This window comes from Schistocerca cancellata, chromosome 6 (assembly GCF_023864275.1).
Source record: "Schistocerca cancellata isolate TAMUIC-IGC-003103 chromosome 6, iqSchCanc2.1, whole genome shotgun sequence".
NCBI classification, from domain to species: Eukaryota; Metazoa; Arthropoda; class Insecta; order Orthoptera; family Acrididae; genus Schistocerca; species Schistocerca cancellata.
The window spans coordinates 683994715-684009767 of record NC_064631.1 but is presented as its reverse complement, the minus strand read 5'-3'; the positions used below and the strand labels follow the sequence as shown (position 1 = coordinate 684009767).

General features: G+C 39.6%; 1 protein-coding gene across 2 annotated transcripts in view; it reads left to right on the top strand.

Annotated features, from left to right (window-relative positions):
• LOC126191235 (BLOC-1-related complex subunit 8 homolog) overlaps positions 1–15053 on the top strand; it is a 146139-nt gene that overhangs the window by 13119 nt on the left and 117967 nt on the right. For both annotated transcript variants that reach the window (XR_007538332.1, XM_049932039.1), the window contains exon 3: positions 5585–5692. Coding sequence is in view for 1 of the 2 variants with exons in the window: in XM_049932039.1 (XP_049787996.1) it covers positions 5585–5692 (108 nt within the window). In the remaining variant the exon portion in view is untranslated. The remainder of the gene's footprint in view (positions 1–5584; positions 5693–15053) is intronic.

Below are 15053 nucleotides of genomic sequence, written 5' to 3'. Positions count from 1 at the left end.
CGGAGATGGGAACTTGCCCTTCAGCATATCCTCTCTTCTCGCTATCCGCCAGGCCTCAATCTCCGCTAATTTCTAATTTCAATCTGCCGCCGCTCATACCTCACCTGTCTTTCAACATCATCTTTGCCTCTGTACTTCCTTCCCGACTGACATCTCTGCCCAAACTCTTTGCCTTTACAAATGTCTGCTTGTGTCTGTGTATATGCGGATGGATATGTGTGTGTGTGCGAGTGTATACCTGTCCTTTTTTCCCCCTAAGGTAAGTCTTTCCGCTCCCGGGATTGGAATGACTCCTTACCCTCTCCCTTAAAACCCATATCCTTTTGTCTTTCCCTCTCCTTCCCTCTTTCCTGATGAGGCAACATTTTGTTGCGAAAGCTTGAATTTTGTGTGTATGTTTGTGTTTGTTTGTGTGTCTATCGACCTGCCAGCGCTTTTGTTTGGTAAGTCTCATCATCTTTCTTTTTAAATATATTTTTCCCACGTGGAATGTTTCCCTCTATTATATAAATATAAACAAATTTAGACTCCCACCCCCATACAAAACCACGCAAAACGACGAAAAAGCCTACATCACAAAACTCCCCAAATACCACCAAACACAATATCATCTGGAATCGGACACTTCCCTTGACCTATATAGCTCAACATCAGCTCCCGATCCCATAAATTAGCACCTAACAGTTCCCTTGACCTATACAGGGTGTTACAAAAAGGTACGGCCAAACTTTCAGGAAACATTCCTCACACACAAAGAAAGAAAATATGTTATGTGGACATGTGTCTGGAAATGCTTACTTTCCATGGTAGAGATTTTATTACTTCTCTTCAAATCACATTAATCATGGAATGAAAACACACAGCAACAGAACGTACCAGCGTGACTTCAAACACTTTGTTACAGGAAATGTTCAAAATGTCCTCCGTTAGCGAGGATACATGCATCCACCCTCTGTCGCATGGAATCCCTGATGCGCTGATGCAGCCCTGGAAAATGGCGTATTGTATCACAGCCTTCCACAATACGAGCACAAAGAGTCTCTACATTTGGTACTGGGGTTGCGTAGACAAGAGCTTTCAAATGCCCCCATAAATGAAAGTCAAGAGGGTTGAGGTCAGGAGAGCATGGAGGCCATGGAATTGGTCCACCTCTACCAATCCATCGGTCACCGAATCTGTTGTTGAGAAGCGTATGAACACTTCGACTGAAATGTGCAGGAGCTCCATCGTGCATGCACCACATGTTGTGTCGTATTTGTAAAGGCACATGTTCTAGCAGCACAGGTAGAGTATCCTGTATGAAATCATGATAACGTGCTCCATTGAGCGTGGAAGAACATACTGACGAAACTAAAATGAGCTCTGACATGGAAATTAGGCGTTTCCGAACACATGTCCACATAACATCTTTTCTTTATTTGTGTGTGAGGAATGTTTCCTGAAAGTTGGCCGTACCTTTTTGTAACACCCTGTATAGCTCAAAAACATCTCCCGATACTGATACCAACATTCACAGCCACACATTGAGATCGAACACTTCCCTTGACCTGTTATCCTTACGACATCTCCACATACAGCCGTTCCTGGTCCGAGACACCGGAACTTTAAGTAAGCCTCATTTCTTAACGACATACTGAACACTTCATGACTTCATCCAAAAATCTGAATAGTTGAAGAAATTTTTTTAGAGACAACGCACTGTCCCCCATCATAGCTGACAACTGAAAACTGTTGACCCTGTCAGTCATATCCACACCTACCAAAGACATAAAAAAAGCAATTTACCAAGATTCACACACGATGTCACACTCGCAAGCTAAACCTAAAAGTCACCTAACACGTGTGTGTGTGTGTGTGTGTGAGAGAGAGAGAGAGAGAGAGAGAGAGAGAGAGAGAGAGAGAGAGAGACTATATTCTTTGTTACCCCGGACAACTAGGAACTGTTGGCACTATGAAAAACATTACAGCCCTGAATATAAAAGAACACATCTTAGACTTACTAATGAAAATAGACATGGAAACCAATATACTTACACTCAACAACCAATAAAGCATTCATCAGTTACTCAATGACATTTGTATATCTTTCTGAAAGGTTTCCCCACAGATAAATGACGAAAATTACTTTGTTAACAGGAGACTACAAATAGTTGATAATTCAGGGCATATGTCTTGAGCCAAACTCTGAAATGTCTAAATTAGCACAAAAAAATAAACAAAGACCCACAAGTCACTACATGTATAAACAGTTACAGTGCAACTCCGAAAGCTAAGTAAATGCACAATGACAAAATGAAAGTGCACAAAACAAATCTAAAGCCATGTGGAATATCATTAGCAATGAAACATACCAAAAGCCATGTGATATAACCTTAAGGGAAAATCAAGGAAGTTTAATTAGAGATCAGGAATTAGCTGATTATGTAAGCAGACATTGCATGCAAAAAGTCAACAAATTGACTTGAAGGAAGATCAGTGATGATGAAGTTTACAGCCATGCTAATAGTTCTAACAGTAATAAAATATAATGTAATTTTTCTTGGATTAGGATCAGTTTCTATATGTAGTGCTAGTGTAATTTACAGATCTGTATCACACATTATAAGTACATCATCTTTAGAAGAAGTGTTCCAAAACAAATTAGGTTTCCAAAATAAAACCCCTATACAAAATGGGAGATACTGTAGAAGTGGGTAACTATAGAACTATATCATTACTGCCAGCCTTCTCAGGCTGTCTCGGAAAATTCGAACCTCCTCTCTACACTAAAGCACAGTTTCTTTGGAAATAGTATTACGACAATAGCCATGGTTAAATTTGTGGGAGGAATAAATTCTGATTTATGAAGTCATTAGTTACAATGTGACACAATATCTTATTGGTAGAATCAGAAGATAACAGTGTAACAAAGATAGTTAAAAATCTTTGTTTACTATCTTAACTATAAAATAGGAATCAGTCAGTGGACATAACTCTGACTAACAATCAGAATCTGAGAATTAAATTCACATTGAACATACAATCACTTACAGTGGGTGTTCTCTAGGTCAATGACTTAGGACACCACCTATTCTGTTTTTATGTTAATGACTGACAGCAGTCTCTCACTTTCAGTTCCTGCTCCCCAGACAGTATTTCAAATTGGTACTTATACAGTATGTCTAAAACATATTGTGTCTTCACCAGTCAAATATGTTTATAAAATTCAACTTTTCAGAACAGAGCCATCTTCAGTGCTGGTGCTGGTGTCCTAGGTCATACGTTCGTTTATGCCTAAAATTAATTTTTCTGTAATTACCATCATTTTTAGTGACACCATTTTCAAACTATACTTCTTGCAATTTTGTGGATGGCTTTAGAGTCGTATGTTATTAATCCTGTCATAATTTAAAGCAAACTAGGATCTGTTTGAAAAAAAAAAGTAAACATGTAGGAACATGGGACTAATAATAAATTGTGGTACTATATATTCATGACGATTTGCTGATGAGCAGCTCATCTCGGCACAAGATGATGAAGACGTTGAATATATTACCAGGAAATAAATACAAAAATATTTAAAAATGGGGCCTTCAGGTTGACATGAAGGAAACAAAACACGTGGTAATGGGAGGAGCATATCACAGTTTGACATGGGAAGAAGGGTCGGGACCGATCATCATGTACTGAAGAGTACAAATACAGGGGTGAACAAAAATGTGGAAACACCACAAAAACAACAAATTACCATGTCTAATGCTGTGAAGGAAAGCATTCAAAAGAGCTTCCAGTCATCTCGAAATGGATAAATACAGCTCCTGCATAGTTTTCAAGAGAATCCTATACCATTCTTCCTGCAAAATAGTAACAAATTGAGGTAATGATGGTGAAGGTAGATACTCATTATGTACCCTTCTCTCCAAAGTAGACCTTGAAGGCTTAATAATAATGAAATCTGGTGAATCTTTCTGCTCACAAAACTAGTTCAGGACAAAGCTGCCATGTGGACAGAGGCCCTCTCATCTTGAAGCACAGCATCACCATTTAGGAACAAACTTCATGCCATAGGATGTTATGTTTTTGTGTTACAGGCAGCAAATGATGAGTGGTTTAGGAATTCTTGCTCACCCTGCAAGACCTGCTTGTAAAGCTCCTCTTTTTTGTGTTGTTTTTATGTTGGCAGGGTTCACAAGTACAACTTCAGTTCTGAAATGACTTTGTAACAGTTGTCCTCTTATTTTTCATTACAGTCCTTTTCAATAACCAGCTGTCACCATTGCTCAACAACAGTTTTGTCCATGTTGTGACTTAACGGATAATATTTTTTCTGCTTTCCCTGTATGCAGTACAAGTCTTTGATACTGTGGCTCTTTGAAACACCTAACACCTTGGCTAGTTTTGGTTACAGAAGCAACCACCATACAAGCACCAATAATTTGCCCATCTTTGAATTCACTTAGCTCCTACATAATGCATTGACAACTACACAGAACACTGTTCTGACCATGGCTGACACTTACCAACTATTGAAGACATTGCATAGGTCTCATTTGTGGTCATATACAACAGTGCCATCTGCAGGTATGGATTCCATCCGCATTAATATTCAAGCATGCATTTCTCATGGTGTTTCCGTATTTTTGTCCAACCCCTGTACCTGGGAGAAATATCACACAAGATGTTAAACAAGATAAGGAAATTATTTCAAGAACAAATTATGGAAATTTCACTATTGGAACATTAAACAGTATTTTATGGAATCAACAGAGTTGAAAGGAAACTAACAAAAAATTGTGAAAACAGTTGTTAGAAGCATTGTGGCATACGGCTCAGAAGTATGGACTGTTAGATACCATTTGATGAAAAGATTGATAGCAACTGTGATGGGCTTTTGGAGAACAGTTGCAAAGATATACGGATGGGGAAATGGTCAGAAATGAAGTCATTAGGAGGAAAATGAGTGTCACAAGCTTGGGTTTTGATTTTGTGAAAGAAAAACAGTTCATATGATATGGGCATATGAAAAAGATGTCAGAGGAAAGATTGCCATAACAGATCATGGAATGGAAACTACCAAGAAGCAAGCAAATAATAAACTTCTTGCAAACAATATATAATCTTGGAACATTTGTAAAGGAATGATAATTTCATATTGTGAAAGGGAGACTGTCATCACTTCTTGAACATTAGTAATGACTGAATAACTCTCATGTCATTTAATCACTCTAAGACCCATCATTGGAATCATTTTGCAGCCTTTTTGAAAAATTCGGTTTTGTTACAGCATTGATTTGGATATTTGTCTTGTTACACTGCTCTCTCTTGTATATCTTTGAATGTATGGTAAATCTTGTCTGACACCATTGATTTCTCCTGCTTATATTAACTTATTTTTCTTTTGTAAGTTGTAACACATTTCTTTGTTCTTTCACAATACTATATCCCTCTCTTTTCCAGAAGGTGTTACGTGTCTTAGCTTTTGTATATTAGTGTCAGCCTCAAGGTGTTTTTGTCATCTTTCATTTTTTGTGGTTGTAATGGTCCATGTATTGTTTTTTGTTATTCACATTTGTTAACCCACTAATAGTGTGCTGATTATTTGTAGGGCTATAAAATCTATGGAAGGTGCTGAGGAAAGTTTTGACAACATACAGGAATTGTTAAAAAATGCAGTTTTTCTCAAGCAGCAAATAAAATATGAAGAAGCCAGAAGGTAAGATGTTATTTTAGTTGACACACACATGGGATGGTGTAGTTTTTCTTTTGTTAACTTATTGCTTTTAAGTAACACAAATCTTAATCGTATGTGCAGTCTGTATTATTCCAGTATAGATCGGACATTCTTGTATGGCCTGATTGCCATTGAAAAATATGACTATTGTAAATCATAATATCTCCAATGAATGCTGAATGGTTGTTGACATCCCATACTGCAAAGATCCAAGTATCTTTATGAACATAATTATGCTTCATTGTAGTCACACTTTTAAGCAAATCTTGTGTAATAACTTCAAAGATGACAGATGGAAAATTTATAAAGTGGTCATGTATCATCTCCAGACTTGGAAGGTAGTAAATATGTTCCCTATAATTTTTCCATTTTTTCCATTTAATGCTTTTAATCTTATTGTAAAGTTTTTAGCACGTTAATGATAGATGGGGGCATGGCGATTAATAGCATGCAGCATATAGTGTTTGAAATACCAGAACATATTTGTAGCAGTAGTCTGATACATTTTACCAATTTTGTTGAAAGAAAGAAATGAAAAATGACAGGTAAAGCTGTAATAATTTGAATTTGTTACTGCTGTTTGTTAGTCTTTATGGATGTTACTTCAAACAGGTGTTGTATGCTCCTTAGTAGCTGTTTTCTAGAATAATTAGACTCCGGCGATTGTCTACAAATAGTGTGGTTTCTGATTGTTATGTACCCATTGGCAAGATATTATGTAAAAGTAAAATACATATTCAGTTTGCTTTGAAAATATATATATAAAAAAAACAACAAAGAAATGGCAAGTGGGGATTGAGTGAACAAGCAGGATGATGAAAAGTGATCCAGATCTAAAAAAGTCTGTAATTGTCAGGTTTTGTGTACATTCCCACACTTGTTGTTTCAATGATTCCACCTGTTTGAGCACTGCAGACATTATTTTTGAGACTGTGGCACTATAATTTACAGTATCATAGGTATACATCTGGACTGTGAAGTGTGTGCCATTTCAAAAGTCTGTCGTGTTGGTTTAAGTCAAGTTAGTTAAAACACTTTTTACTTCTTGTTTTATTTGAAAAGTTTGCAGCTAATAGTGGTTTGTGTCCTGTTTAAGTAGACTGCTGAGTGATATTTTCCTTTAAAATTTTTCCTTAGTGCATAAAATATTGCATGTTTAGTGATTGTTCTGTATATTATTGATATTTTGTTGCATGTTTTGTTTCTGTAGGCTCCCTTCACTTCACTAATGCCTCTTTACCAGCCTTGAACCACGTACAGCTGTACTTGATAAGGTAATGATTGCCATGGGATTTGTGTTAAGCACTGTGATTAAAAGTGTTGTTGTTTTTACACCATGTAATGTGTAACTGAAATCACTAATGTCTTTAAAATTGCACTTGTCCAATTATTATATACACCAATGCTTGTGAAATTTGCAACACAGAGGATACACATGATTGATATAAGTATTATGCTGCACTAAAGATAGTATAATGATGTGACTTAACTGCAACTCAGGATATCATAGCAGAGAATCATAGGGCTTGGGGAATGTTTCTCCAAAGCACTAGCAATGCTTAAAAAAAGTTGCTGACCAACTGTATCCCAGACATATTTAATAAGCAATCCATGTAATAAATGGTGACAGTGGTATCTGCTATTCTTAGTAGGCAACTTCCACATTTCTCATTACATGTGGACAGGCACTGTGCTGCTGAAATTCAGTGTGTAGAGGAAGACCATTTTGGCCTCTAAACATCCTCGATGTAGGTCTGGTGGCCAGACATCCCTTTGTCAGACAGCACCTGATACACAGTATATGACAACACACGTTGTATTCTATGCCTCCTGTCATCTGTGGTGCTTGTAAATGATATTGTTCAGTTGTGTGGACTGCTATATTTTGCCCAATTTTGAAGTGTTAAGGAAGACTTGGCCATCAATATAGGGAGTTTGAACCAGGATTTGTTTAAAACACTACATTTTGTCTCTCAGTTCGCACAGTGGCATTCATGTGCCAGTTGGAGTTTGAAGCATTTTTGATTTATGAACAAAGGAATGACAAGTGTACCATGAGTCAGGCTCATGGCAGATGCACTGAACTGTAGATGTGGATGAGTCATTACTTGTTGTGATGCCATGGTTCCGAGCTGACCCCTCAGGTCAGAGCGATATGCTCAGGTATCGCCACATAAATGATGTGGCTTTCATCTCATTCTGTAATGATATTGCGTCACATGATATGTGCTTTTCACTGAATATGACCCACTCTTGTTCACCAGTTCCACACAAATGACACTCTTGTATGAGCATGTCCTATATGAACAAAACTGTAAGAAACATTCCTAGTCTCTCAAGAAAAGGATAGGACACAGTTATAGGCAGCCACTGTCCCTCACATTTTCAGAATTTTAACTGTTCAGCCTAGATGTTGCAATTTTTACAAACATTAATGTAGTCTGCAGCTTTCACTTAGTTCTTAAATCACTTGTTTGGTTTGAAGTAGTTTTTATTTATTTTATCATTTTTTTTTAAAAATTGTGCATGATGTTTTGTGTGCTTAATTGACTGTTTTGAGATAACATATTTTTAAAAAAAATGTGTTTGCTTGTTACTGAAAAAAAAAAAATCAGAATTATCCACAGAAAGATGAATATTTTTAGTAACCTTGTGCTAACCAGAAGTCTTTTGGTTGTTTTGTTGGGCATAGAACAGTGTAGTATTTGAATAAATAAAATAATTGAACCTTCAGTTGTATGCACATATTCAGAAACATTGCCTTTGTTGCAGAAGTTAATGTAGTTGTTGTTGTGGTATTCAGTCCGAAGACAGGTTTGATGCTGCTGTCCATTCTACTCTATCCTGTGGAAGCCACTTCATCTCCAAATAACTACTGCAGCCTAAATTGTTCTGAATCTGCTTATTGCTCCCCCTCTACAATTTTTATCCCCACACTTCCATCCATTACTAAACTGTTGATAGCTTTATGTCTTAGAATGCGTCCTGTCAACCAACCCCTTTTTTTATTTCCCCAATTCTGTTCAGTGCCTCCTCATTAGTTATGTTAATCTTCAGCATTCTTCTATAAAACCGTAATTCAAAAGCCTCTATTCTCTTCGTATCTAAACTGCTTGTCATCCTTGTTTCACTTGCATACATGGTTACACTCCAGCCTTTCAATGATTTAAAGTGCCACAAGTAAAGGATGAACTAGGCTGCACCACCAAGTGGTGCTGTGTGCACATCAGTCAGAATTTCAACATAACATACAGTGACGTCACACAACCCAGTATCAGATGAGGAAAGTATAGTTGTGAGGGACCACCCGTCTTACAAAAAGTGTGAATATACAAAGTTTGTAATGTTATGCATAAGTAAGCATGCTGATCAGCCACCTAGATTTGATATGAGGTGAGGTGAATTTGTTTGTGAAGCTATATGGCCCCAGGGCCGAGAGTGTGTCACGGTCGGGTGGGCCACAGTGGTTGCTGCAGGCAAGCCAGATGCAGGGGCATCAGCAAAGGGTCGGATGTGGATAAAAGCCAATATGGGGAATTCTGATGACGGACAAATTGCTCAAGAGGACAGACAATGCTTCTAGAAATGACGGAGTGTCAGATAAGCTGAAAGATGGTTTCTTACAGATCTTTGAGAATATGTAATAATTTACAGTCAAGTATTAAAACAAACCTGAATACATTTGCAATCTCAGAAAAATTAGTAGCATCCACTGACACACCAATATTCCAATATCTTTAAAACTACAGAAGTTAATATTTCACAGCAAACAAACATTTTCGCAATGGATTTCTGAACCATCAACTTTTAAATGCTTCATGCGATTTCAACATACAGTATCTCAGATGACAGTATGGCAAGATAGCAATCATCTCTGAAAGCTATGTATCTGTATCTATTTTAGTTCTTGATTTATTACATTTTTTACATCTTTTCATTATGCAAATGTTTGTCAGAACATCATATCCTCCACAATTACACAGCAAATGAATACAGCTTGAGTACCTCTGAACAGTGTACTACTTTGCCAGTAACTTTATTTAAATATTAATTACAACTGATAATATAAAATCATGATAATTTAAGACTGGTCAGTCGCATGTGTCAGTTATCACCATCTTCATAAAAGAGTGCCGAAATATGCTTCTAACAAGCAGGCCTAAATAATTGTTTAAACAATATTAACAACAATCTGTTGTCATTTATTGTGAGTGCAATTGTGCTAGAATATTGGATTATTTATTTATGGACGAACCTTTATTTATATTTATTGTGAATGATCCGAGTGTGACCAAATATTTATAACATTTCTTTGTTTGAATGCTGGTGTGATATATACTTTAGTCTGGGAAGTGGTCAGGTTGAGTCACATATTGTCTGTAGAACTTTAGAACAATGTATTTTTGGTGGATATGGCCTTGAGCCAGTGGAAAAGCAGACATTAGCAGAACTCTATGGGAGTCAAGTGGAGACTGGGGCTTTTCGAGTGAAAAGCTCAAGGGAGAGATTCTGGGCACTTTTATGTGAATTCTGGTAAGAGGCGGACCTGCTTGTGGTAACAAGTGGTATTCTATCACGGACGTGTTGGGTTCTGTGCAGTGAATGGCTGCTACCAGACTTTAACTTCTGAAGGGATTTTGTGATTTGAGAGGTCTGAAAGTTCTCCAGAGTAGGACTCTGCATTATGGAACTGAGGATGGACACACTATGAGTTAGCATTCTTGTATCACATGTGATGGTTTGTAAATCATCAAGCTGAATCTTGAACTGTTTTGAGGTGGTGTATATTTCATGTATTGTGATTACAAAAGGGACTTAGTTTTCAAGTATCTTTGATTACAAAAGTTTTGGGGATTTTGCTGCCATTCTCATAATGCTCCCAACGTAACTTTGCTGCATTTTATAATGATATTTTCTGTCTGTATTTTAATTGAATATTGTAGTACCACTTCCCATGTATTTGAGATGTCCTTTCTTGAATAAACATTACTCAACATAGTTCTCTGTCATCTACATCAGTTATAGACATTAGAATGGAAAATTTGTTATCAAATTATTCATTTAGCTTTTATTTTGTATTTCTGTGTATTTTATTAACTCACAGTTCTAGCCAGTGACTGCAGGATCACAGCTACAGGTTATTTTATTTGCAGTGAATTAGCTGTGTGGCATGAAAGCAGACATGTGCAGTTTGAACCTATTACCACATTGAGCTATCCTTTTTTAAATAAAGCCATGCATAATCCAAGTACCTAAAGTATGAGTAATCACAAGTAAAGATGCAGCTGGTTTGATCATGATATGCAGAACTATAGACCTATATCTCTAACATCGATCAGTTGTAGAATTTTGGAACACGTATTGTGTTAGAGTATAATGACTTTTCTGGAGACTAGAAATCTACTCTGTAGGAATCAGCATGGGTTTCAAAAAAGATGGTCATGTGAAACCCAGCTCGCGCTATTTGTCCACGAGACTCAGAGGGCCATAGACACGGGTTCACAGGTAGATGCTGTATTTCTTGACTTCCGCAAGGCGTTCGATACAGTTCCCCACAGTCGTTTAATGAACAAAGTAAGAGCATATGGACTATCAGACCAATTGTGTGATTGGATTGAAGAGTTCCTAGATAACAGGACGCAGCATGTCATTCTCAATGGAGAGAAGTCTTCCGAAGTAAGAGTGATTTCAGGTGTGCCGCAGGGGAGTGTCATAGGACTGTTGCTATTCACAATATACATAAATGACCTTGTGGATGACATCGGAAGTTCACTGAGGCTTTTTGCAGATGATGCTGTGGTGTATCGAGAGGTTGTAACAATGGAAAATTGTACTGAAATGCAGGAGGATCTGCAGCGAATTGACGCACGGTGCAGGGAATGGCAATTGAATCTCAATGTAGACAAGTGTAATGTGCTGCGAATACACTGAAAGATAGATCCTTTATCATTTAGCTACATAATAGCAGGTCAGCAACTGGAAGCAGTTAATACCATAAATTATCTGGGAGTACACATTAGGAGTGATTTAAAATAGAATGATCATATGATGTTGATCGTCGGTAAAGCAGATGCCAGACTGAGATTCATTGGAAGAATCCTAAGGAAATGCAATCCGAAAACAAAGGAAGTAGGTTACAGTACACTTGTTCGCCCACTGCTTGAATACTGCTCAGCAGTGTGGGATCCGTACCATATAGGGTTGATAGAGGATATAGAGAAGATCCAATGGAGAGCATTGCGCTTCGTTACAGGATCATTTAGTAATCACGAAAGCGTTACGGAGATGATAGATAAACTCCAGTGGAAGACTCTGCAGGAGAGACGCTCAGTAGCTCGGTACGGGCTTTTGTCAAAGTTTCGAGAACATACCTTCACCGAAGAGTCAAGCAGTATATTGCTCCCTCCTACGTATATCTCGCGAAGAGACCATGAGGATAAAATCAGAGAGATTAGAGCCCACACAGAGGCATACCGACAATCCTTCTTTCCACGAACAATACGAGACTGGAATAGAAGGGAGAACTGATAGAGGTACTCAAGGTACCCTCCACCACACACCGTCAGGTGGCTTGCGGAATATGGATGTAGATGTAGATGTAAATGTTGATCATATGGGATGCTGTTTAGAAGAGCAACTACTCTAACATTAACCATTAGGTATCATCACAAGTTCATATGGTAAAGTTTGCGAATGAAAAGAATAGGAAAAGTGTCATTCAGATATTTCAGAATATTATTTATTTACTAAAGAAAATACATACATATAATATAATATTTAGAAGGCAGTATGAAGTGTCCCCTTTCTTTCTTTCCTTTTTTTTTTTTTTTTTTTTTTAAGGATAATAATCCTAAGTTGGTGATGTGCTGTTGGATCGTTTTTAGCAAGGAGTTGGTGTTCCTCAGGACAGTGTTTGTGGATGATTTTGCAGTTTTCTATTCCTCCTCCAGTGTTGCAACACCTCCTGTGGGTCCGGGGGTTAGAACAGGCCCAAGGTATTCCTGCCTGTCGTAAGAGGTGACTAAAAGGAGTCTCACACATTGTGACCTTTATGTGATGGTCCCCTGTAGGATTTTACCTCCATTTCTTAAAGTTTTCTCAAAGGGTGAGCCAAATGGGGAAGGGCGCCTTACATGGTGCATCGTGTCCATCATGCACTGAGACCTATTGCATCCTTCGTCGATGTGGATCTGCACTTCTGCTCATTCTCCAACTGTTAGACAAGGTCACCCTCCTGGGTACATATTTTTCCAACTGTGCAGTATCGTTTTGTACGGTGATGATGATAATAGACTTGTTTGCTTTGTTGCACCTGAAATCCAGCATGGTAGCCAGTCACTTCTGGAAGGGCCGCCATGTACCCTGTTGGTTGTAGCCCCCTGACCACACAGGGATCATTCTGCTAACGCCTGCACCGTTAACTCCCCACATATACCGAGGAGTAGATGCATCGGGACCCCCGACAATGGCCATCCTGCCAGGTGGTCTTTGCTGCAGCTGGATGGCGTCTGTGGGGAGGGCCCCTGGTCAGAGTGGGTGGCATCAGGGTGGATGACATGTGATGAAGCGTAGTACATCATCTCTTGCTGGTGGTCAAACACCAGCAGTCTCTAAGCATTCACGGGCTCAATTCAATAGCAGTTTGACCCCAAATCATTCCCCTCCCTGGCCACATCATGGGAGGAACGTTAGGCCAAGGATGGCAGCGGATCTTATTCTCCCTGGTACCTTGTATGTTCGAGAGCTGATGAGGAATCTTTCATGATGATGAAGCCTCAGTTTTTTGTTGAGCATTTAGACAGCAAGTTTGGGGACATGGAGGGACATGAGATCTGGGTCGGTCTTGATCAAAACAGCATCCTCTGTCCAGTCACGTGCATTGCTCACCTGTGACAAGTTGGGGGTTGTTTCTGTAACCGTAACGCCCCATAAGAGCTTAAATATGGTCCAGGGTGTCGTATTTCACAGGGACCTTCTTTTTCAGTCTGACAGTGAGCTGCGCGCCAATTTAGAGCGGTGAGGTGTACATTTCATATGGTGTGTCCACCGGGGTCCGAGGGATAATCAGGTTGCCACCAGTGCCTTAATCTTGGCCTTTGAGGGTGATACATTACCCAAGAAGGTCAAGGCAGTGGTCTACCACTGTGATGTAAAGCCCTATATCCTCCCCCAGTGCGCTGCTTTAAATGCTGGAAGTTCAGCCATATGTCTTCTCACTGTTCTTCCAGCATCACATGTCAAGATTGCGGACACCTATCACATCCAAATACTCCTATGTCAACTGCGGAGAGCACCATTTGCCTTGCTCGCCTGACTGCCGAATTCTCCAGAAAGAAAGGAAAATGGTGGAGTACAAGACCCTGGACTGACTGACCTATACTGAGGCTGAGGCTGAGGATGTAGGCTACACTGAGGCCTACATCCTGTACCAATGACATCATCTTACACTGCCGCTACAACATTTCTAGCCTCAGCCCAACCACCGGGGATATCAGTCCCCACTTCTGCGCCGGAGTAGCGTAAGTGTTCTTCGGTTCCTCTCGCTAGGAAGGGGTCCCTTGGGTCACTCCATTCCCAGGGAGTTTGTAGTTCTCCTGTGCATCCGAATCACCGTCTCCTTTTCCCACTCATGGCTGTTCATCTCCCACATTGGCGACCCAAGTCAGGCTTCCAATTGCAGTTTGTGTCCGATCCCTTCTTGCCAAACTGGAGTCCTTGTTTTTATCACCTATACTTGAGGTCCATTCACGTACACCTCCATGGTGCACACCTCAGCTGCGGCTTTGCCTGGACCTTTCACATGGCCCTAAGGACTCAGTTAACCCCGCAGCTCTCTGCTGCCACTTCCTCTCGATTCTTGACATGTACCGAGGCCATGAAGTGGTTTACACTGATGGCTCGATGGCTGGTGGTCACGTCAGCTTCACGTATGTCCATGGAGGACATATTGAACACCATTCCTTGCCCGATGGCTGCAGTGTATTCACTGCCGAGCTGGTGGCTATCTCTCGTGCTCTTGAACACATACGTTCATACCCTGGAAGTCGTTTCTTCTGTGTGCTGTCTCCTTGAGCAGCCTACAAGCTATTGACCAGTGCCACCCTTGTCATCCTTTGGCAGTGACCATCCAGGAGTCCGTCTATGCCCTGGAATGGTGCAGTTGTTCAGTGGTGTTTGGACCCCAGGACACGTCAGACTCCCAGGCAACGAACTTGCCGACAGGCTGGTCAAACAGGCTACGCAGAAACTGCTTATGGAGATCGGTTTCTCTGCAACTGACCTGCATTCAGTACTACACTGCAAGGTTTTGCAGCTTTGGGAGACGAAATGGAATAACCTCAGC